The 25,795-nt window shown below is 38.5% G+C and overlaps 1 protein-coding gene across 6 annotated transcripts in view; it reads right to left on the reverse strand.

The window, feature by feature from the left end:
* Positions 1–25,795, reverse strand: part of CASK (calcium/calmodulin dependent serine protein kinase) — a 190,759-nt gene that overhangs the window by 50,656 nt on the left and 114,308 nt on the right. For 4 of the 6 annotated variants that reach the window (XM_040056685.2, XM_040056683.2, XM_040056681.2 and 1 more), the window contains exons 7-12: positions 21,162–21,337; positions 19,260–19,382; positions 16,843–16,926; positions 15,202–15,301; positions 10,379–10,396; positions 2,582–2,703 (exon numbers count right to left, since the gene is read on the reverse strand). In XM_040056685.2, coding sequence (XP_039912619.1) covers positions 2,582–2,703; positions 10,379–10,396; positions 15,202–15,301; positions 16,843–16,926; positions 19,260–19,382; positions 21,162–21,337 — 623 coding nt within the window. The remainder of the gene's footprint in view (positions 1–2,581; positions 2,704–10,378; positions 10,397–15,201; positions 15,302–16,842; positions 16,927–19,259; positions 19,383–21,161; positions 21,338–25,795) is intronic. The other 2 variants (XM_040056686.2, XM_040056682.2) reach the window with 1 other exon arrangement.

The raw sequence follows: 25,795 nt of genomic DNA on the forward strand, positions 1-25,795 counted from the left end.
TACAACTGGTGATTTTTTTTTTCAGAAGTCTGAGTAAGTAACTGGAATAGTATTGATACAAAACCAGAAACCAATCTCCCACATTCAAGTTACTGACATGAAAAAGATACCCTTTCAAATAATGTAACTTGCTGTAACTTACTTCAGGCTTTAAAATATGTATTCCAGGACACTGCACTCTTTCAGAATTTTATTTATTATTTTTCTAATCAAAACATCTTTGGGAAGATTCTATCATCTCCTTTCCACACAGCCTATTAAAACAAAAATGCTTTTTGATGGCATTTTGTTCTCACAGATATCTTTCTAAGGTCTAATCAAATGCACCCCTTTCTGTTTATGAGAATGACTGATGAAGAATGTGAAAATTGTGTGAATTCACTGCTGGTTTTTATTATTTGAAAAGCTACAACAGACCATTAAGAGGCCATGAATGAAGTACTAGGAACCAGACTGGTACTGTTAAGAGCAGAAAAAAGCAAAAGCATTGCAGAAGCATGAGTTAATGTCTGGCAGACCTGTTACCCAGAAAAATACTGAAACTAAGGCCATGTGGTTTACCAAAGCCCCTGAAGTTATATGATAACATCAAATGGTTAATAAATATCTAAAACCTTTCTGCATGAGTGACACAAGTGTTTTGGTTCTTACTACACTCATGTTATTCTACTCCCCTCCACATTTTTTATTTCTTGTTCATATTAACTGATGGCCTTTCTATACTGCAGCATGCCTTATAAAAAGTAATTCAAGCATCTGGGACACAAGCTAGATGAACTTAAATTGGGAAAAAAAGATCCATGTTTTAATGCAAATTGCAAAGATGACTTGTTGGAGATGCAATTCAGGAAAGTCACGAGCTCCTGTTCCCTTCCTCCTGTGCACTTCATATAATTTAATCCAATGACTGTTGGTGTAAAATGCATAAACAGTTATCAGAGAACAAAGATTAGAACTGCAGTGCTGTGCCAGAGCAATGCCATTATCACTCAGCAGCCAACTCCCTGTCTCTGGATGCTCCAGTCCCAGGGGCAGCTGTGCTGTGGGGAAGCTCTGCCAGCAGCTTTTGTGTTGCCAGCTCAGAACCCAGCAGCTGGGGCCACTTCCAGATTGGATGTGGGGACTGGAATCCCTTAAACTTCAGGAATGAACAGAATTCAAGTGACTGATCAAACTCTAACAAGTGTACAAATCATTCACTACATTTTAAAGGGTTTGGACAGCAAAAGACCTGTGGCACTGTTTACATTCAGCTTGTGCTCCTGCAAAGCTGCACAGAGGAACCAGAGCAGAAACAGTTTTGCAGAAACTCCCTCAAGACTCTGCAAACATAATCATCTACCTGCAGATCAGACAGCTGGAATGACTCCTACTCCTGTGGCTCTTTCACTGGGTAAAAACCACACACATCTTGTTAGATCTGTGATATTCACTGAGCTGTTCAATTTAAAACATTGTACTAAATAGGTCATCATCCATGTGATCACACAAGCATTTTGGTTTGATCCAGGAGTGCATTTTTTAAATTAATCTCACTATGCCCACACACCATTCTTTATTTTTTACCATACCAGCGTTACCAGAGCATTATTTACTCTCAAACAACATTAAAATAAAAGATGCTGTTCACCTACCAGCGGTTACTCAGTCACAGGACTGCAGTACAAGTGGCATAAAGAAAAAGCCCTGAGAACACAGAGAGCTGTCAGCAGTGGCTCCTCAGTGCCAGCTGCTTTGTTCTGCAGATCTGCCACCGCAGTGTCACGGCACTTGCCAAGGTGCCTCCCTGCATTTGGTTCCATCCTGAGTTTTTTCCTCAGTGCAAGGTGTAGATTGCTTTAGAAAAAGCTGGTCCTGTCTGAAAAGCAAGTCCTCTGTCTTCAACATTAAGTATCCACACAAGCCAGAGAAAAACATCAGGGAAAGTATTTTTTCTGCTGCTTTTTTTGACTTTTATTTTAGACCTCAGTGCTGCGCAGATACAAAGTCACTGACAGCATGATGTGCTTTTGAATTTGTCGTTCAATGAGTGTTTTGGCCCTTCAGTAAGACCCTGCTGCCTTAAGGACTAAAACAGCTCTCCAGAACCACAGAGCAACACAGATTTTAGATGACTGAGCCGATCACACACCGTGTCCAAGTGTAAAAGAGAAATGAGCGTACCTTGGTGCTTTACACAAAAAATTTCACACTTGTAAGAATATCCCCAGAACTGGCCTAAGATTAGTACATTTAATATTAATAATAGAATATGTACAGTTATAAAGTTGCAATTCATGTTTAAAATAAAAACTAAAATCTGGTCCTTATTAAAAGAAAAAAAGCTAGTCTGATGAGTTATTTTAAAGCAAACCTATTAACTCAAACTCTTAATCACTTACCTATTTTAAAATACTCTATATTACAGTCCTAAAAATGTATTTTTGCATAAAGTAGTGGATGATTCTTGTATTCTACAACTAAAGAAATTGATTTTGGTATCAAACAAAAAAAGGTAGTATGCTCAGGATAAAAAAAAAAAAAAATTCCAATGAACAACAGATATAAGAACATATTCAAAATTTTGTCACAAAAAACTTACATCTAGTAACGTGTGAAGATGCTGATCCTGGAAAACACTGTGAAGAAAATCTAAGTCTTTTTCACTGCAGTCTGTAAGTGCATGAATTTCTTCCAGGCTGTCCAGCACCTGTGAGACTGCTCCTATGGGGCAACAGGGGGAAAAAAAAGAGAATAAAAAAATCAATAAAGCAAAGGTTCATGGTAAACTGAACTTTGGAAAAGGAAACTTTCAATTCATCTGGTACAACCGGAACAGGAGCTTAGAAAAGCTGGACTTTTAACAGGAAAACTCACAGAATAAATTTTATATATATCCAATGTGCTCACAGATAATATAATTACACATAAGAAATGGCTTAATGGGAGAGTGGTTAAAACCTAATTTTATTAAGCTCAGCTTTCTTCTGTTTTAGCCTTGTTTCCAACGATGTCTTATGGAGTAACTTGGATTATTGGCCTGTCCTCATCATTCCCACCCCAAACCTTCATTTCTCCTTTTGAACTGCCAGATAATTTCAAATTACATATTGTAAAATTTTCAAACATCAGTAAGAATTATTTCAAAATCAAATCTGAAACATCGATAGAACCAGGAAGAACCAATGCTTTCACAAATATTTTTAAAATCAGCATCAGGATAAAGGAGGGAAGAGGGAGAAACACCTGACTGCCAAATCCTCTGGGGGACAAAGAAGGCTGTAATCTGTTTTTCTTCTGTTTGTTCTGCTTGCCTGGTTATCTCCTTCCCAGCTATTACACTTGCTGCTTTTTCACCAGGGCATTGTTTTGGGTCATAGCATGATGGGGATGATTTTTATATGGCATGGGGGTGAGAGAGAGGAGAGAGCTATGGAGACAAAAAGGGGAAACAAGAGGCACTGCGGAAGGTGGAAGTCCACGAGGAAAAGCTGAACTCTCAGCAGGAGAGGACAAAGAAACACAAATCCACAGTGAACCAGCCTATAGTGGTTCTGTGTGGAACAACTTGTTTAAAAATCAGAGTATCAGTGGTGGTTGCCACCTGTGTGCTGTACTAGAATGCCAGCTTTGGCTTATCGCAACACCCATGGACCATGTCCTCACTTCTTCCACTGTGCTAAAAGCATCTGCTAAGAAAGCAGCATGTCCAGTGAGAGTCTGCAACAATGCTGGTGGTCTGGCATGAATTTCTGAACGCTTTTTCATAAATAAATTCCTAATTCTGGATACCAAATTCTCTGTTTTACTAATTTCTCACCAATATGCTTATTCTGTTTACTTATAAGTTTGCCCGTGTCTTTTTGACAAGATAGATAACATCTAAAAGATTGCTGCAATCCTTGAAATTCGACCTTCTATTGCATGAACAATTCTTACTAGCTCTCCTTAACTGAAAGCCTTCTGTACTGCATTTTCAGAATGTAATATAAACAATATACCCAACTGCCTCTTCACCACACAAGGAAAGAAGTTAACTTATTTCTCTGAAAATCTCGAAAACATGGAACGAACGTAACAAAATACACGAAAACTACTACACAAGACTCACAACCTCATGGCTTAGAAGGAGAAATAAATTACAAATCTAGAAACTCTTGCATCACATTTAGTCCAAACCTCAGCCTAGGACTCTCTTCACAGTTCTCTGTACAACAAGGTCTGAGAACCACAATATCCCCCTCACTCACAACTCATGTCTCAGGAGCAGTAAAACTTTTTAGTTCTCTCCCATCAAGTGTGTCTGACTACTTACACCTATTTGATGGTACTTATTTACATTCTTTTAAAAATCTGTGGCTGTCAGCAATTAAAACAAACGGCGTGACTTTTAGTAGTTGCTGTGCATGAGGTCGGGTGCACTGAAAAAGAGAAATATTTGCTTCCTCTTTGATAATGAACAAAGCTGCTCAGCTGGAAGGAACCATCCACATCCCTCTGCCACCTGAGAAAATGTAAGGACTGGGGATCTGCTGGTAAGAGGATGGAGAGATCACAGCTAAGTCTCAAAGGCAAGGGGAAAAAAGCTACCCAGGGACCCAAAAGGGACTGCACTGTTTCCATGTTCACATCAGTTATGGACTTAGCTCCAAGCCTGAAGGAAAGTGCTTGACTTTCCAGGATCTAGTTGGCAGAAGAAAATTTGTTAAAATTCTCTTTTATTTCTGCTCTTTTCACGCTCGGAGTTTGAATTATTTTATGTTCAAGCAAAGCTGCTTTTTCCAGGTTCAAAGCCCTTTCTGTGCATTTGGAGTACTGAAGGAAAACTCAAGAGAAGATTCACTTCAGAGGCCTGGGTATCTTAAGAGTCCCTAATACTGCTCAGTGTTGTCCATAATCACCAAAACCTGAGCCAAACCTGGAACCAGTAAGAAGTGTGTTCAAAGCTGCCTGCAGTGCTGTGTTATCATGAAACACCAAATGCTCTGGACCACCACATTTTTTATTTGACAGTATTATTTATTTTGGAAATTTATTCTGTGGAATACTTTGCAGGCTTTGAAACAGAAATGAAAGTTATGATTTTTCAATATTTGCATCTCAACAACCTCTTGAATATTTGGGAATTTGAAAAAAAAAATCAGGGTTTGATCATTTGGTCTTGTTTTTCTCCTGTCCATTGGTCACATAGAATAGAAGGCTGTAAAATAAAATTTCCATGAATGTCTTTAAGAAATTTGATGGGCCTTTCTGACAGTGACTTTGTTAATCTCCCAAATGACAGTTTTACTTTTTTTTTTTTTTTTTATCCTACAATCCTATGCTTAGTCATACTGCCATGCTCCTCACTTATTTACAAATAATGTGCACCTGCATGAGAAAATGGCATAGCAGCAATATACTGACAGCATGTTTGTGCTTAAAAAAAGTGACAAAACAATTTTACAGGCATTTTTGTGAACACCTGAACTCTCTTTGTGACAGAAATCTGTTAAAAAAGTCGAGAAGTTCCTTCCAGGAGAGTTTAGAGTTTTAAATTCAGGGAAGAGATCCTACATAAAATAAAATAAATCAACTTTTACAGCACACCTGTTTCTAAAAAGATTGCTGTTCAAGCTAAATGTCTAACCTTTGAGGGAAGTGTAAAGGAACTCAATATTTATAATTAAAGCTTATATCCTATTGAATTAGGATTTAACTTCTTTTCAACATTTCAAGTGCACCCATTTTAGCCTCAGAACAGATGATAAAGGAAGGACTTAAGCGAATTATTACAGTCATACAAGCTAAAATCTCAGACTTCTCATGGTCTGGTAGCAGTTACAGACAGAATCTAGAAACATGAAAACTAGAATGGTGCATAAATATTAGTAAGGCAGGAAAAATCAGGAAGCTGATGAACTCGACTGGCTGTGTTTGTTTGTTTTTTAAGACTCCATAAAGGAAACTTTGTCAGAAGATGCTGCTCACAGCTCCGACTTTTGGGTGAGATGAATCTCACTCTGCGCCTTATGTTACTACAAAACCAGATCCAATTGCACAGGAAAGGCTGCAATTCCAGGGATATAAATAGAAGACTCTTCTCTGCAGAAACAGTAACAAAATCCACACCAAACATGGTTCTGTGGATCCTCCTGTAAATGCACACTAAATGACCTCAGTGTCCAAAGGAGCAGTGGGCCATGCACACAACTCTGTCTTTCTTGTATTCCCCTGAGAATACCTAAGAAAGGATGGCTGCAGCTATTCAGAGTTTCCTGGGGACTGCCAACTCTGGAGAGTTGAAAACTGTGGGCTGTCATATATAAAAAAGAAGAAAAACCACATTAGAATGCTTATGACAGCCTCCTGCAGCCAGTACTGGTATATAAAATGCTTTTGTAGTTAGTGGAATGACTTCTCAAGGATGATACCAAATTACTTCTGAGGAGACAGAGATGAATTGAGCACTTTTCTGCCTACTGAGGCAGATCTGTTATTTATCAGAGACACGTATTTGCTTTATGAGGCAGAAACTTGGGATTTTCTCTTTACACAGTGTGCAGTCAAAAGTTACCATAGGAATTCTGTGCAGGTTCTGTTACCTCATTTTTGGAGATGGCCAGTCAGAAATAGCTCTCTTTTACAGTTGAATTCTGTCTCCAGAGTCTTTGTAGCTCTCATACAGTGCACCTGAAGCTGCTACAGACACTGGTTCATCGGGCTGGCAGCAGGCAAAGCTTTGGTAAAATAGTGTTGTTACTACAACATCCAGCTGTTCTAGTCTGCAACAGGTGGCTTGACTAGAGAAACTGAACTTTAAATGTAGGGAGGAGTTGCTTACTTCTCCCCAGAACAGAGAAAAAGAGAATTTTAAATACTATTCCAAGAATAGCCTACATATTCTGCAGTAGTCCTGTGTCCCCCCAGTAAAAAACAGCCCAAAAGTTTGCTTTTTTGAGGTTTCTCAGCACAGCAGGCAGGTGTAACTTGTTCTCTCTGTTATGCAATAAGCAGTAAATGGAATTAGTAAATGGAATCAAAATCTTTCCATGTGATGTGATCTGCAACAGCGTATGGCCAAATGAATTGTTTAGGTAAAGGGACTCAGACATTGCTACAAAACACAGATTACATCCTGACTGCAAACACATTCTAGCAGAGGGCAAAAGAACCCTTGGATTTATTTTTTAACACTTTTAGATTACTTTAAGATTACAAATGCTCATTTAAGTCTTGGGTCAGTCATAAACCCACGTCTGAGTAATGAAAACCCAGAACTTGGGAAGCCTGACATTGTTTAAACACAAAACGATAAACCTGTGACCTTTTTGCCAGTCTCCTGCAACTACTGTGCCAGGAAATAACTCTGCAGAAGAACTTTTAATAACCATTATAATAATAGCATGCTTTTATTAGAGACATTGGAAAAATCTAAATCTCTTAAATTTGTAAAACCACATGAAATGAAGTTCATGACACCAGCCCCTGATTTTAATCCTGTTCATTCTTACAAACGACCTTTATTTCACTGCCTTTTCAACTATTCTTCGTGTTGTGTAACTAGGTAAGTAACTGTCTCGAAGATTTTACAGTGGTATTTAAATGACTAAGCAAGGCTTTGCTGTCATTGGCAATTTCTCTATATATCACAGTTCAGTCCTGATGCCAGCCAATCTACAATAAACAGAATCTGATTTCTCTCAGCCTCATCTCTTGGCTGCCTTCTCATGGGCAGCTGCTGGAAATGAAATTAAAAAACCATCCCGGCTCTTAAAGCACAGGCATCCCAGAAGGCAGGATTTACATTTTACTTTCTTTGTGGAGAAGTCTGAGGGTAGTACATCCAGCAAGGAAAGATGAAAAATCATCAGAAATTGTTATGTTTTAAAGAGATCAATTATTACAATCACAAAATGAAGTCACAGGATACAATCTCCTGGAAAAACAAGCATGGGCATTACTATAAAGTGCAGACCTTTCCACTATTTTAACTGATGGAACTTCTCAGATTTGGAGAAAACCAGCTGAGCAGCAGCTGCTCCTCATCACTTGAAATAACAACTGCAAAAATCACTGGAGTTGAGATGCCTCTGATCTCACACAGCAATTTGTTGCTCTTTGCTGTTCACTGTATTCCAGAGCAACTGACCCTGCAGGAACAGATGACAGCCAAAGCAGGTGTATACATACGACTACAATAGCTTAAAAATAAGAGGGGAAATACATATTTGACATATACACAGCAGTGTAATTAAAATGTGAGGTAAGTAAAGGCTCTGTCCTGCTCAAATTTGAGCTGATATAGCATTTCATGACTTCTTCCTTCTTGGACTGAAATAAAACAATGAAGTTTAGACACCCTATAAACTTACAAATAAGCTCCTACATGCACACAGATCTGTGAACTACTGGGAAGCAAATAAGGCAGTGATAATATAAATATATATGTATATACATACACTATATATATATGAAACAATCAGGAAGAATGTAGTAAGAGAACTAGAAAGATGGAGGTTCATGGAGTTGACAAAAATTCAAAATGAAGACAGCTGGTGCAATGGAAGGGTATTGGGATCTACTACATTAAAGAAGGTAAGAAAATCTAAGGAATACAAAAAAAAGAGAGAAAGGCATGGAAAAGTCAGAAAAAACCTAAAGAAAATAGGTGCAGGAGAGAAAAACGGAGAAATAGACAAAACAAAAGAAAAAAAAAGAAACATAAAGGGAAAAAAAAAAAAAGAAAACAAGAGATTAAGTGTTCCCAAACAGCAGAAGGAATGTAGACAACAGTACTATGTACGGAAAACAAAAAACTATGTGGGGGGGAGAAGGTGGCGGGGGAGAGGACAAAGAGGGCAGCAAGAAACTGAGGTTAATTTTTGAAGAGAGAGAACTGACGCTTAATTTTATCCTGCACACACAGGGGCACTGAGGGTAGGCATGGCTCCAGCCTTCTCCTGTCTCCAAACCTGGCACCTTCACACAGTTTGTTAACTCTCTTCCCAGCTACTCCTCACTGTAAAACCAGCCACAGATATGACAGAAGCCAGCCGAGTGTGCTGGTGAAGAACTATGCACAACTCTTGTTTTCCAGACCAGACCTGTAGTTTACAAGTAAGTGCACTCACATGCAACTAAACAAATAAATATTTTAACAGATGAATGTCCTTCACTATCCCTTCCTTAGATCCTTTCTTCCTCATTGCAAAAATGTCTAAAACCCCTTTCTGACCAGCATGACAGCAGCACGCTCTTACAGTCAGTTTGCAGAAGGAAAGTCTCTATGCACAGACAAAAACCCAAAAATCATGGCACAGGCTCTATATGAGGTGTTTTTTCTATTCCCTACAACTGTTTAAAAATAATACTATCACAAAACTTTTGTATAAAAATCCACTGTACTTTCACTCTTGTGATACTGGACAGGCATTCTGAAATGGAGAAACAGGAGGACAAGGAAAAATTTCCCCCACAACCTGTAAAATCAAAAGAATGAACCAAACAACAACAACCACAAAATCCATGACTGATCAGAAATGGAGACAGGGACAAATGTCCTGCTGACATGTCCTGACCTAGGGCAGAAGCAGAGCTGCTCATCTACAAGCCTTAAAATACTGCAGGAAACCCTCACTTTCTATAGCTTATTGTTGGAGATGCTGAATTAGTTGTTTTTGAAATGGCTGTGGTTTCTAAAATTTCACACCTTCTACTCTGCCAAGTATAGTCTGAAGGTTTTAGAAGTGCTTGTGCTCCCAGTCTCTCACCAAGCGTGCAGCTGCCCTGCAGCAGAACCTCCTCCCTACATGCCAACAACACTCCTTCACTGAGGAGACACGTATTGGAGAGTTATTGAAATCAGGTGTATGCATACCCACAGTGCATATGCATAGATCAGGTATCACATCAACACAGCAGAATCAGGAGAATTCATGCAAGCACAGAGCAAGAATATAATATTTGACTGATATTACAGTATATGTTTGGTGGTAGGAAGAAAAAAAAACCCAAAACATTAGCCCATGAAAACAGCTTCAGAAGGAAAATGCAAAACCAAACTATTGTATACTTTATTAATTCAACGAAAATTAAGTTTGAGTTCAGTTGTGTTGCAAATATGAAATATTGGGGGAAAAAACCCCAAAACTCATTTAATTCAAGGTAATTTTAATACTGCCTCTAAATTAGAATCTTCAGAATTCCCTGGAAATCATCCTTCTGCTTAATTATACAGTTGATTATATATTATACTGTCCACAAAATTACTCCATACCATATAATTTTATTTGAACAGGCAGTATTAAAACTGAGAAGCGCGAAGAGAAGCAAAAGAAAGCGGATTTTTTTAAAACATGCAAAGACAAAACACCATAGCTGACTGATATGCCTTAAAGGAAAACAAAGGGATACCTACTTTCTGCTGCTAGAAGTCCTAGAAGGAAGGCAGCGTTTGGACAAACAACAAACAGTATGAAGATTTCAGAACAAGCCATTTATCAAGCTGCAACCTAGCAGACTAATTTAGCCACAAAATAGTCTCAACAAAGTGACAAGGATCCCCCCCCAGTTTTTAATATGTTTTTTTTTTTTCTATGTGTGAAGCAAATGGCACTGGCAGAGTGGGATGGGAGGGAAACAAACACTTGGCATTGGGAAGGCAGCACATGGATGCAGTGCTAGGGATTTGTTAATACCAGACTTTTCCCAACATTGGTTAAACTATTTTAAAAAGCTCATGGACAAAAAGTGATTTTTAGTAAAAACGCTGGAAGAGGTGAAATGATAAAATAATTCAACACACTGCAAATGATGTATAACACCACATTAATGTACTTAGTAAGCAAAATTTAGCAACATTATATTGAAATCAGAAGCTTCAGTGAGAAATGTTATGTGAACCAGTTAGAAATATAACCTCTTCATTATTGCTTTTAATTAACAGTGTCTTTATGCCCTTTTTATTTTTTATTTAAACATACCAGAGCAAAGACTCAATAGCTGAAAAATCATAAAGTTAACAATGGAATACTGGAAAACACACAAACTCAAAACTGATAGCTGTGCTTGTAATACTAGCAAAGGAATTAATAACAATTATAAGGTGGATATAGATTTTCCCTCCCCAAGCGTTTGTATTTTAAAATGTTACACAACACCCTTTGAAAACATTTCCAAATTCAGTGGTAGTTTTTGCATAACAAAAGTAGAGTTTTTCTCCTTACTTATGTTGATGAAACTGATGGGTTTTAAGATATGGGCTTGTATTGACAGTATTTCACGAATTCTAAATCACATAAAACAACTAACGATTCTAAATTGTGAGTTCAGCTACTTCCATGTATGTTGAAAACAGTGAGCTTACAACTTGTCCATTATCTATGATGTTTGACCTTACTCTGAGAGACTAAGAGATTTAACTTTATCCCCATTTTTATTATCAAATTTAAAAATCAAGATCTCATGCTGTTAGGAGCTTCTCGTTCGACACAACAGCATTGAGTCTGACAAAATAGAACAGGGTGAAAATTTCAATTTGCACACATCGACCCTGAGACAAAATACCAAAAAAGCATTGTGACAACGCTGTGTGGAATCTGTGCCTTGCAGCTGGAGAAAAGGAGCATTGAAGGAGTCTCAGTGTGGCTGCTTTGTGCAGTGCAAAACTCTTCTTCTACCTTCATGTGCTTCCAGAGTGACCACAGAGCTCAGCAGTCCCACGAATGCAGGAAGTGCTGCAGCAGGGCACTGCTCAGCACAGGTGCACGAGCACATTTGGCCACTCAGGTTCTTCTGAGGCTACCCCAAAAGACAGCTCAAGGATCCCTTACAGGAATCCAGAACTGTCTGTGGCAAAAAGCTGTTCTGAAACCTCTTAGTCACAGTTCAGAAATGTGTGCCACTGACCGAGCAATTCCAGCAGACATTAGAGAGTAACATCCTTTAACCAAAAGGTGAGGTTTGCTTTAATTAAAAGTCAGTTAAGCAGTTTTCCAAAGACTAGGGACTGTCCACTGGCTTAACTCCAGCACTGACTTGGTTCTGAAAATGTGGCTACAAAAAGCTTTTGGAAACATAAAGTTACAAAAACCCTTTTCAATTTATCCGTTTTTCTAAGCGCTGATCTGAAAAGTTAACCATTTTGAATGTAATTAACACTCCATATGAAACAGTCATCCTCAATTCAGCTTCTCAAGTCAAACCCCAAGAAGCAAAAGGAGGAAAAATGAAAAGCTTTACACTGTGACATTCATTCCTTAGCCTGAGGCACTGTTATGAAAACACTTGAAAACTGTATGTCTGTACACTCTGCTGGGGGACAAGTGGCCAGCATATGACAGGACAGGAAATCCTGTCTACAGCTAATGTGCAATCAGGAGGTAGAAGGGCCAGGCACTGGGCAGGAAAGGGGAGGGAGTCAGATGGGGAAGGGCAGCAGGGAGCAAACACTGAACTTCCCTGGCACCTTATGTATTTCATGGTCCACTTCAAATACTTCTTACTGGGCCACTTTTCCTCCTGTGACAGATTTAGCCTTCAGGGCTGCTGATTGCTAACTTCTGATTTATGTTTGTTTCAGCATATTAAAAATATTCAACACATTTGCTGCCTGTTGGAACCAAGAGTTGTTACACTGTGCACAGGAAAGGAAGATGTGTACAGAAAAAAACCTGGCTGACCTTTAACGAAATTTATCTCTGTTCTTTCCCATCTACTTTAGCTATGCAATTTGCTGACCATCACTGGAAAACTCTCTAACAAGAACATCCTTTGTGATTCTGCACCTACAAAAGTCATCTGACTTGCTGCCTGCAGTGCCTTCCTATACCAGGATAATATTTTGGGAGGACACAAAGATGCTTCAAGGTTCCAGCAACCCCAGGTTTCCAAACTGAACTTTGAGGAAGAACACCTCTAGATTAACTGGGGAAAAAGAACTGAAATTTTCTGCTTCTGTGTTTGGAAAGCCCTGGAAGACAGGAAATGTAATTTGCATAACCTAATAAGCATCTATATTTCTGTATATTTATCTCTGAAGGAGTTCTGTATTTGCCTGTTTCTGACAAGCCATTTAATTACAGCTATAAGCTTCATGAAATTTTATGTGAGGAATAACTGGCAACCAGATCTAACATATTAAATGCTCTTCATTAAGAGTTTATGGTCTGGAATAACATTATGAGATATTAGGAAGGAAACTTAAATAACCTTAAGATAATCAAGTTTCTACTGCAGTTCTTGAGTTTTATGTTTAATTTCTTCAAACTAGTTTGGTTTAGAATCATCACAAGACCCATCCTACAAGCTGGAAATATTTGAAAATATCGTTAGTGTACTTCTGAAGAGGAAACAAAATAGATTTCCATTACTAGGAATTCCAGAAGCTGAAAGAGTTGTAGAGTTTTTTCTTGCTAGGCTCAGTGTTCAATATTAAATATTTTATCAGCTAAAGTACTGGGTCAGAGAAACATAAATGAGAACTTAGCATGGTTTCCTGATCACTGTGATCCCCCATCAGTCTGATCAACAATGTCAGGTTGGAAAATAACTTTGTTTTCCTGAGAATCCCAAGCTTTTGTGTCAGTTATTTCAGAGATGACCACAAGTTAACAACGGAACCAACAGAGATATTCTGCACAATTTACGTGTGCACTGGATTCAAGTATTCTCTGAACAGAAAAAAATAGAACTTGGAACTTTCCTTTATAGTGATATCTGCAATTACATCACTCTGAGGAAGACACATGTCCTGTTGATGTGAGACTGAAACTGGAAAGCAGAACTGCTGTTTCCAGATTAGGAAAGTTGCCACTGCCAGTCAAGCTGGTGGCCATTCACCACTGAAATGGGGGAAGTGATGGAAACAAAAATTAAGGCACCGCAAGTAGTTCTAGGTGAAGTAAAACCGACTCATCCTTTCTTCAAAGAATAGGTGGCACCTTAACTGCAAGTACAGGTACCCAAAAGCTGTCTGGCTGAACTTAAGCCATGAGTGATTTGATGACTCTTTTGCAATAAATGATCTGAGATTCTCATTCATTTCTATGGGAATTATGAACAGTGTCCATACCTAAGGATGAAGCAATCTTTTAATTTTAGTGCTCGAACTTGGGATTCCAAGAAGTGAAATGGGAGAATTTCAACCAAGAAAAGTTGCCCCCATTTTTATGGGGCATATAATTCTTACAATAATGACAGTGAAATAATTTATAACAATTACTTGCTTATATGAAATGGAAGGAAATAAATAATTAGTTTATGCAGTCAATACATAATTTTCCATAATATTGGGACAGAGAATTATCACACAGCAAATCAACACAAATTAAGTTCCTGAAATGTTGTCTAGAAAAGTCAGTATATAGCTAAAATATTCTGCCAGTACTCCTAAGTTGCTTAGAAAAATTAAAGACAGTCCTTTTGGTCTTAGTTTTTCTTAAAGGTTCATTTAAATTTATCCTAAATCCTAATTTTAGATCAGACAGACCAACCCAGACTTTTGCACTGCAAATATTTTGAGCAATGTTATGTCAAAATTAAGATACGTAACTAAGACAGGGCTGTGTTAGTTTAGGGACTGACAGTTTATTTAAATTTCTGAATCTGGGCTATGGACAAAAGGATTGCTTGGGTAAAGTCACTGTCCTGTCCAAGGCCTACATCACAGCACAAGTATTATCTTCCCCTTTGAGGTATGCTGGGTGAGTGCATGTATTGTGTCTCTCTGAAGATTTGGGGGTCAGAAATACTCTCCAGTGTGCTTTAAACAGGACATATCTTAATCATATTGTTCTCTAAAACACGAGGTCAGGAAACTTTGGTACGTAATTTTTTTTTTTTTTTAAATAAATATCTATTAGTAAGGTATTCGAGCTTTGCTCCTGCCTAAGAATTCAAAACAAAACTTCGATAAGCCTTTATACTCAAGTAATATAAAGAGAAATGTGAAATTATAACACTGTTTGTAATTAAATGTACATAAAAGAAAAATTAAAAAAAACAAAAAACAAAACAGACAGAATTTCTGTAGAAGCTTAAAACTGTGTCAAGATTTTCCCTTCTTTTCTGCCAGCTGTGAATGCCATTGTGACTGAAAATTATTTATTCTTTCACATGTAAATGTTAACTTACTATTCAATTCTATGGAATCTCAAGAAATTAGTAAATATGTGGTGCATTGGTCAGTATATACTTAAGGCATGCTGACTGCAGTAAAAAAACCACTTTCTGTTAAAATACCTGAGGAGGTGGGGTCTTCAGAGAAGTCTGGCAGCTCTTCAGGGGGGTCACCATAGAAGGAGTTGAATTTGTGGCTTGACACAGCTGCTAGTACTGCCCCCTGAATAAAAACACCCACACAGTCTCAATTACACAAAGAAGGATAACAAAACATTTCCAGACACCTTGGATCACTCAAGCTCCTGAGGTCTCTTGTGTGCTGACCTTTTCAGTGAAGAACAAATAAATTTTCTAGTCTTCAGCTCTGCCCACCTTTTATCAGTGACCATATCTAATAGAAGAGCTGGTCATACACAAATAAACAGTAAAAATATTATTTGCAAGGGGATTAATCAGAATAGGTCTTTATGTGAATGCATTTTGAAATAGTAACTGAGGCATAAATTCACATTGTAGTACTATGTGAACCAAATAATCTCTTTATCTTTTCCTCTTACCTAGACTGAATGGATTAGCAGGAATAAAAATTCACTCTTTAAAGCAAAACACTATGTTTTTATTTTAGAGGTTGTCATAATTTGACACTGGCAGCACTAGAATACTTTGACACCCATAATGCATAATTTAAAAATAACAGAGTCCCAGAATGAGTGTTACAGGGGAATTTACAAACCCGGAAAAATGGTTACCTGCTCTGACATATATTTACTTGTTCAAGTAAATTAGACTTCAACCACTCAGGTTTTAATGCCTCACAGTAATGGAAGCATGGACAAATCTCATGAAACCTACTGCAGAACAGTGCTTTGGATAAAGTGGCATTAAAAAATAATGAAGGTATAAAAGCTCAGGAAACTAAATCTAGTGGCCTCCCCAGGAAGAAATCCAGGAAATATCTGAAATTGCACCTAGAACAGGAACCAGGTCATATTCTAAAATGTACTAGATAGCATTTCAATGGAAGTATTACCTGGGCATACAAACCACCTAAGAGCAAGAGCTGTGGCAACTGTGCATCCTCATCATCAGCTACTTGAAGCTTTTGCAAAGCAGCAGCTCAGTGTGAATACCTGACTCTGAGATTTATTACAAACTGCAAAACAGCCCATGAACTGCAATGCTCCATGTTTCTGTCATAATTTTGTGAACCTTTCAGTGAATTCAGAAATGTTTCTGTTAAACATTCCATGACAGAAGGAAAACCACGTTGTTTTGGGCTAAGATGTTAACATTCTTTTCAATATGGCTAAGAAATAAATGAGTATGCAGTTAAATACAATAAAGTGAAGATTATGTATTTGCTCTTCTTCAACAAAGACATTAAAAATTATTATGTTCCTTTTATTATAAAGGTAACACAATAATAACAGAAGCGATTGCATGATTCCCTCCAGTAATTCATATTACGCAGAATCACTGAACTGATTGAAGATGAATACCTCATATACACCTTGGCTGATACCAGACAATTTGCACTGAAATTTGAAAACTATGCACTAAGAAAGAAAGAAAGAAAGAAAGAAAGAAAGAACAAACAGACTTTCTAAGACATCATTTCAATAAACACCTGTGAAGGCCTGTTGCAGCTTTTTATTTTATTGCCGACTTCAAAGCATGGATTTCTCTTAGCACTTTTTAAATGAATCAGGTATCACACAAAACTTGAGCTGTGTAATTATATTAACACTACATTCAGTTTACCTTTAGTTTTCGTCTTGCATTGAATTTTCTCAATTGTTCTACTGTTTCTGGAAGATGAATCTTGTATGCATAGCGATCTCTCTCCTTGAAAAACCCCACAAAAAACAAACCAGAAGAACATTAAATACAGGCTTTTAATATCCTCTTGACACTAAGAAACTGGACAAGGAAAGTACCAGCTCATAAATACCATAAGGAGAATGAGGATTTATTGGAACTTAAGCAAAACTTCAAGATATTAAGAGGGATTAAAGTACTTTGGCAGAATTCTTAAATTGGGCCAAGGATAATTTCTTTTTGTAATTGTTTCTCACCTTGTAGTAAGACCCCAGTCTTTTGTTTTACTGTTGTGCTGTCAGTCTTTGTCTAGCACTGAACTCTGAAGCTGTCAAGCAGAAAGTAGTTCTGCTTTTTGGAATTCACAAACCTCAGAGAAGCAACATGCTCAAGCACTTTTTACAGGGTGCTGGACACTTCAGTAAGTTTGGGAGGTGGGGTTAATGTCCAACAGGACAGGAAGCCCCAACCCAATGCCAGCCAGGGAATGGTACAGGAAAAATTCTCCACTGTAGGTGCAGATGAAAAATTTGGCAATGAGCAATTGCAGTGACAGAAGGGACAAAACTTGCAGCAGCCAACTACCTTTTCCCCCTGAAGCTATATAAAATCATTGATTTACTGTGCTTATCACATGCTTCTCCTGAATCAGACTGAAACCACAGCAGTGTCTCTATGGCACTAAAGATGTCTCTGTCTCATGCTGTATTTGCTCCTAGCTATAAATGGTGTAGAAAGTCCTGAGTCAGCAGAGAAGACTGTTGTAGGCAAAAATGAGAGGGCTGACTGGTAGGATGCCTGGCCTGAGCTTGCAAACAAAGTTGTCATAAACTAAACCATGTGACTTCCAACAAATAACAACATGATCAGAATGAGACTATGGATGCCAGAAGTGCAAAGCTGTGCAGGCAGAGCCTGCACATGCACATTACAGAATTGTCTTTTTAATGAACCTAATTAGCTTAGCTGCTCCGACAACAAAAATTGCAGGTTTTCTGCCAAAATGACCCTCAACCAAGCACTAGCTTTGGCATCTCAGTGTGGGTACAGTATCAAAGTGAAGAAAAAATTCAGTTACAAGCAGGAAAAACAGATCACCTGTGTTTGTATGATACTCTGGGGTTCCAAAATAATGGTGTTCATTTCCATACACTTTGGTATTTGATATGCTGTGTATGTCCCTGATGAACAGATAGAACTTTGGCTCTTTTTGAGTGGAATGGCTTCAACCTGCTCTTTCCCAACACTCAGAAGAGCTGCCTTAACCACTGTAATTTCTGAGAGGTGAACACTTCTGACCTCCTCTTACAAGCTAGACCATTCTGCAGCTTGGAATACAAGAGTCAGAGGCAGAAAGAGAGCAGAGAAGTGGAAGAATGATTCCATTCACTGGTGGTTACACAATTTATTTGGAGGGAGAAGAGCACATGATCCTGTCCTTCCCAGGTTCTTTCTCTGTGGGTTTCTCTTGTAGAGCATAAAGAAAGTCCAGCAGCAGACACCAGATTAGCCCCCTTTCAAAATAAGTGCCCTGTTTAAGTTAATGGTATTATGACTCTCTTTACCCTGGACACCCACTACAAAAAATAAGCAAAGGATGACCAAGAAAAATAGTTCATTCATCACCTTCTGCCAGAGAAAATACAGTGCTCTGAACCAGTGCTTGCCACTTCTTAGTTCTGCAGCACCACCCATCATTCTCCAGCTCCAATGTTTAGCACAGACTAGTGATGGACTGCTGAGAAGCTACAGGTGTATTTTCTCCTGCTCCTGTTGTAAACCTTCAGTGTGCAGCAACTACTCTTCCACTGGCTTAAAGTGTGTTGCAAAAATCTGCCACCACTGAAAAATAGTTTGACTACCAGGTGTCATATAATTTTATGCAGTCACAGTAGCCTTGGAGAAACACACCACTACTTCCTTCCCTTTTGGTGAGATATTTTCAAGAATCTAATGTAAGGAAGCAGCACAGTTCAGTAGAATAACCTACAGAGTGCATGGCCACATGAGTAACAGGAAAGAGGTTTAGATATGAGTGAGTGAAAAGGAGATCAAAAATTACTCCTCTGGAGTTTGAGAGCCACAAAGACACATTAACACCTTCATTAAGCTTTATGCTATGCAGCCCTACCCCCTGCACTCTGGTGCTGCTGAAGATGCCCAGCCAAGTTTGCTCTTACACAAGAGTTTAAGCCTGGCAATTATCAAAATCTCAGGCTCTAATCCTACAAAGCATTTAAAGCACATTATCCCCCATTTTGTACAGTTCATGTCTACTTTGAAGAGCTCAGAGAAGCAAAGAAATACATGTTATTCTCCCTTAAAAAGGAAACTAGCATGCCAACAGCTGCTTTTACTACCTTCAACCAGGGGTGATTCAGTGCTTCATACACCGTTATCCTTTCTGCTGGATCCAGCATAAGCATGCGGCGCACCAGATCTTTGGCACTTTCAGAAATATGGCTCCATTGCCTAGGATTCATCTGATTATGAGCAAGAAAAATAAATTAAATTAGTAGTAGGAATGTAGAAAATAACCTGGTGTTTATGAAAAATAATAATCGAGATTTAACAGTGGTTGATGCTTGCAAACATTTCCATGTAAATGAATGTAAAAGAAAATTTCTAAGTTTTTTAGTAACTTATAAGAAATTGAACACTATTGAAATGGCACACAAATTGAAAACACAAGCCCTGACATGTCCCTAGTACAATGTCATAATCATAGTATAATTTCTACCTACTCTACATTCTGTTCAGATAAAAGTGACCATTCACTAGATAAAGCAAAAACCAATTAAGCTCTGTTTAACTGTTAATTATGCATATGATAAATGCATAAATTAAATCTACTCCTGAAATCAATGTATGGCATGAGAATTTATCTGTTTCAACCCACAATTTCATGTCAGTGATTCTGGGTAAGAAGGGAGTAAGAAAATACTGTCAACTACTCTGGTCCTGTCCTGAAGGTGCTATGGACAATGGCTCTTCTCAATAAATTCCTTTCAACTTCTCAACAAATTCAAAATTACAACCAGATTCTTTTCAATGTTAAAATCTGGTCATTCGAAGAGGTCCATTTTACTTAAAATCAGCCTTTACAAAAATGATCACTTTGAATCAGGGCACTCAGCAACGTTATCTGGCTATGAAATGCACATTTATAGATGTGATCCGTAATTTCTTTTTCAGCTCTAATGAAATGAAGATAATTGCAAATTTGACAGGATTTTCACTGAATAGACAAATTATTGTGGAAACAGGAACAGAAAAGGAACTAACAGGATACAATGTGCTGCTGGCTGTAACTTTTTTTTTAAAAAAAAGAGAAGTTAACTTGTATCCTTCCAGAAGGCTGTAGCTGCTTAAGAGATTCCGTAAGGAAATCTTCCATAAAGTGGAACATCTGTCAGTCTGTGCAATCCCAAAACTAGTGCCATGAAGAAATGCTGCTGTTTCTAGGATGATAAAATTTAAAAAATGAAGTACGTGTTCCTGACCAAGTACAGTAACACTGCTGTCACTCACATTTTAGCAGGCTGTTAAGGTGATATAATAAATCAGACTATCAGACAGCTGTGGGAGTTTCCATTTGTAATTTGCTAATGCACAGCTCATGGATGGCCTTGGTTCCAAAGTACAGCAAAGCTGATATTAGACACAGCCACAGAAACAGTGAAGTTGAAGTTTTAAATTTGCCTCCACGATGGTCTGGGGGCTGATTCTGTGAGAGCTTCTCTTGTGTGCACACTTGCACACTTGTGTGACCTGCCCATGGCTGAAAGTGGCTCCTTTTGAATCATCAGCTGCACTTGACTGCACACGGTACTAAGAAGAAAAATGTCTGCCTGCATTTGTAAAATAACATTCATTTTTTTTTAAATCAAGGCAATATGATGATGAATGTTACGACAGCCCTGTTAGTTGATCAAAAAAATTAACCAGTCTATAAAACTGAGTATGTTCCACTTCACAGCTAAACCTCTTGAGCTTGCTGGGCCCAATGTACAACTAGGGGCTGGCTCTAACACCCATTTATTATTTCACCTGAGCAAATATTTCCCTATTCTAATTCCTAGCAATGATACAAAACACATCAGGTACAAGACAGACTGGGAAGGGAGAATCATCTCTCCTCCTGTGTGACAGATTTCCATAAGCTTTAAATTTAAATCAGGCTAAATACAAAAATCAACTTCCAGAAATTTTACCTACGAGCTCATCTCACTGGAGAAGGATTCATGTATGCTGTCATTTACCTTGTATTTGCCTTTAATAATGCCTTCAAATAATCTTTCCTTGGTTCCATAAAACGGCAAACAACCGCTTAGCAGGATGAACAGGATCACACCACAACCCCAAACATCTACAGGCTTCCCATATGGTTCTCTTTTTACCACCTCTGGAGCCATAAAGTGAGGTGTTCCTACACGTCCTAAATGGAAACAAAAAGAAAATTGAGTCAAAGTGATGCATGTCAAACATGCAAATGAAGAATATCACTGCATTAAACAAAAACTGTTTTAATAAATCTTGTTCATGGTTTACAGCTTTTAACACAGTTCTTTTCACCTTTATATTTTGATATATATGCAGTGAGATAAATCAGCATTTTCCCTATTGCTTCATTTTTACTTTTACAAATTGAGGCATATTCTACCCTAGCTGGCAGACTGTGAAACAGTACTTGTAAGAGCACTAAGACTCTTCAGTGAAACTTGACATACAAAAGTAAACCCATCAATTTGGACAATCTTTGAAACAGGAATTATTCAGAGAGCAAATACAAAGATACTCTAGAGTTCTAGTCCACACGGGTAACAGCTGCATCTAATTGGCAAGAGCAGAGTTTGGTCTGATGCTCTGCCCATACCTTGGCTGTTCTACTGAAACTGCCAACAAAAATGCAAAATGCCAGCCAATGTGTTATTCATTTGTTTGAAGAGGGAAGTATCTTACTGCAGATGAAAAGATAATGCTAATTTGTTTCACAGATTGCTTTCATTAAATGTAATTAATGTTTTCCTAGGAAAACAAAATGTATTTAGTACCAGCTGATCTTATGAGCAGATAAAACTGATTAGAATAATTTAATTCAATTTCTATGCAACACATTAAGCCAAATAAAAGCAATGAACATTTCACCTTTCCTTAAAAATGTTTCCCATTGTAAAGAGTTTTGTTTTCATTGCAAAAATTAAGCTTGGAATGGTCAGATTATGACTGACACAAACACTGCAGTCTTTGGACTACCCTGGGTCCACCAAGTACCAACAGAAGAAAAAGAACATCAGTGAAGAAAACTGTCACCACTAGCACCCCCTTTATAAATCATTGTTGCTTACTACAGTGGATTTCAGAGGCCCCATTCCAGGCTTGTAGCACCTGCTGGGTAGGAGAGCCTAAAACGCAGCCCAGAGAATCTGAGGTGTTTGCAGGGCACATACCCAAGAATTAAAATATTGTCAGAAAGACAGCAGCTTTTTAACCATACTCTTGAGAAAAACCACCACCATGGTCAAACTTCTTCACGTGGCTTGCTGTTAAACCTTTTCATTCCCAGTTTATCAGGGAATTCCTCTGCCAAACAAATGTTGGGGATCTGTCTGTGACAAAGAGATGTCACCTCATCACTAGGCTAGGCTGGGATCATAAAAAGTCCCTGGAGTCCAGGCTGACCTGACAGCAAAGGGGCAGTTCCTTCCTGAACTAAAAAAGAACAAACCACCAAGATGCTGCAGGTCCAGCTCATCCCTCGTATCACAGGGGAAAGAGGAAGGATATTTAGTGTGGCCAGAGAAGGAGATGCACAGGGGAAAGATGACTCATTCCTCTTGTGGGCTGCACACGCTCTGTAGGTGTAGGGCGTATTTCAGCCGAACCGAGAAACCTCAAAGCCAAATCTCCAAGATCCCATATATGAGGTAAAGAATTATCTCCTTAGATGATTCTCCTTCTTCTAGATGCCTGGTGGCAGGGAAGACAGGGAAAATGGGACTCATATACACATCCAATATGCATAAGCTGCTACGATTTTATTTTTGCCTTTTTTATGTGCCTAAAAATTTATAAGGTTTCATCACTTTTTTCCCCTTTGGATGCCATCACTGGTGAGAGGAAAAGGATCAACATTTCCAGCTCTGTATCAGGCTCTGCCTGTGCACAAGCAGCAACACCTGCCTGTTCAAAGAGGATTTTAGACTGCTCACGTGATGCTCGTGGTGTGCCTACCATAGACTGGAAACCTTTAACTCAGGAGATCATCAGAGACCACAGAGCAGCCTGGCTTACCCCAAGTCTTGTTTGCCTCAGTGGGAACTTCCTGAGACTTGGGTGCAGAGTAACCCATTTGCAACTTTGGAGCAGGTGTAACCTTTCTCACATGTTGAAAAAAAAAAATTTTTTTTGTGGTACTAAAGCTCACTTAAATCTTTTTAATCGATACAAATGGAAAATCGTATATTCTCTGAAAATTCTGCCTTCCCACCGTGCTTTATAATTGCTGCTATAAAATCTGACAAGTGTGGAGAAGAGGGATTACTCCAAAGACAAACAGGAGAAGTCAGCACAAGACAAAATATCACATGGGTTTACAAGCTGTTTAAAAGAGGCATTAAGCTACAGTTGTGTGGATAAAGTAGCTAATGAAACTGTGAACCTTACATACCAAATGATATCTAGGTTGATTTAATGTGTATTTTCAACAACTATGTGCCACCCCTCTAAGCTCAGGAACTTTTTGTGGTTTCACTAGGAAACTGCAAAGGTGAACATGATACAAAAATGACTATGTGTTTAAAGGTTGACAACGCTTAAAGGTTTGGGTTTTGACTTTGGTGTTGTTTTTTTTTTTTTTTTTTTTGTCAATGCACTTAAGTTTGCTGCATTTCACTACAGTGAAGGGTAACCTACAGAACATCTTGTGTCCTTGCAAACATTCCATTTTCTCCTGGTGTAAATAGCATACTTTGCAGCAACACATGCCATAAAAGCAATCCAACAGCATGATGGAGTGCAGGAATTTAGGTGTCAAGGTGCTGGCACTGGGGCTGCAGGGGTGGATCCAGTGAGGAGGGGCTGGAGCTGCCCCATGCCAGCCACAGACAGCTCCAATGGGATCACTGCAGGGCACAGCTCAGCCCAGCAGCCAGGACAGCAGTGCTGTAGGGAAAGTGTGCGTAAGAAAGGGAAAAAAAACCTGCCCAGCAAGTGAGGAGTTTGGGAACTGCCATTTCTCATCCTCCCTGAACCACTTGGGGTTGGGGGGTGAGTCAGGAGTGAAGGAGTGAAGCTGACCCTGAGAAGGTAAGGAGAGGACAAGGTTTATTTTTTGTCTTTGTTTCCCACTACCCGAATCTATTTGATACTTGAAAGTTCCTGTTTTGCTTCATCTGGTGACCACACATCAGAATGTGAAGCTGCACCTTCATTTAGTGCTCAAGGGCTCTTATAAACACACAAGTGATGGTTAAAACCCAGTCCCTCTCTGATCATCACACATTTCTTTCTGCTCCCCTGGAAGTTAGAAGGTGTATCTTCCACCACAGGTAGAAGTACTTGACCTTTGTTGGCTTGGTCCAAACCCAGGATACAATAAAAATCCACTTTGATGAACTGCTTGTCATGGAGCAGAAGGAATAGAGTGCTTTAGTAAAAGGCAACACTACACAGCTGTTTAAGTCCCCAACAGGCTGCTGCACAAACTAGATGAAAAATGGATGTTACTTAAAAGCAAACTGAAAAAAACAGTGCTACTAAACCCTAATACTCACTTTTAAATTTAAAATGAGAACTCCATAAATACAAAAGAAATGAAAAACATGACTAGGCTAGGTTAATGAAACCCTGCCATTTACCACTTCTAGATTATAATCAGTGGAAACAGAGACATTTGGTTTTGTCACCTTGTTAGTGCTGATTACAAGATCCTGATACTTTAGATGAGAGGGACGAAGTGGATACTTATGGTGGTGGAAATTACAATTTTATGTCCATGAAAAAGCAAACCCAGAAGAAGCAGAAACTTCACTGGTTGAGACTGAGCTGTCCAGTCAAACAGGATTAAAAAAACGCATATATATGTGTACATAGGTATTGGAATCTTAAAAGTAATTTCTAGGCCAGCTGTTATCCTTGTGACCACTCCACTGGGTCCATCAAAGGAGCAAATGATGATTTTGAAGTTATTCTAAAAACTGACCAGAGAAAGGACTATTGAGCTGCACTTTTGAACTGCATTTAGCTCAGCAAAATGAGCGAAGTGCACACATGAACTTACAAAGATGGGGGGTTTTCCTATGTTGCAACTACAAAAACTGTAAGGAATATCAGTAACAGCATAAATACAGTCAATAGACAGCAAAGTTGTCTAAAACCACGGATATTCACTGCCCTTTAGATCAAATATCACTTTTGCTCAAAATTTTTAGTAGAAAATCATCCTTCTAAATATGTCCAGTGTAAAATTTTAAAATTCTTCTCAACAGCTCAGTTTTAAAGTATTTTGGAAGATTTGAATTTTCTCCAGTATTTTGGGAGGAAGTCTGCATCTTTTTGGAGGCAGTGTGAGAAAGAACAGTAAGCAAAGGCACTTTTCTCTGAAACAGGTCACTTCTTCCTTCCACAGGCTTTTTATTCTTCAGAATATAAGCACACTCATGGATATATTCAAATGAATGTGCATGAAAAAACCAACATTTTAATTGAATACAGATTGCACGCATGCACACACACAGGGTTTTTAGTTGCACCCATATATGAGACAAAATCATATGGAAGACTGGAATCAATTTTCTGCCTGTGTATTTTTGGGTTCTTCTTCTCTGTTCTAGAGGGGCAATAACTGAAAATCATCACTATACAAGGACTCAGCAGTGGTATGTAGTCAGTGTGA

The sequence above is a fragment of the Hirundo rustica genome, chromosome 2 (genome assembly GCF_015227805.2).
Source record: "Hirundo rustica isolate bHirRus1 chromosome 2, bHirRus1.pri.v3, whole genome shotgun sequence".
NCBI classification, from domain to species: Eukaryota; Metazoa; Chordata; class Aves; order Passeriformes; family Hirundinidae; genus Hirundo; species Hirundo rustica.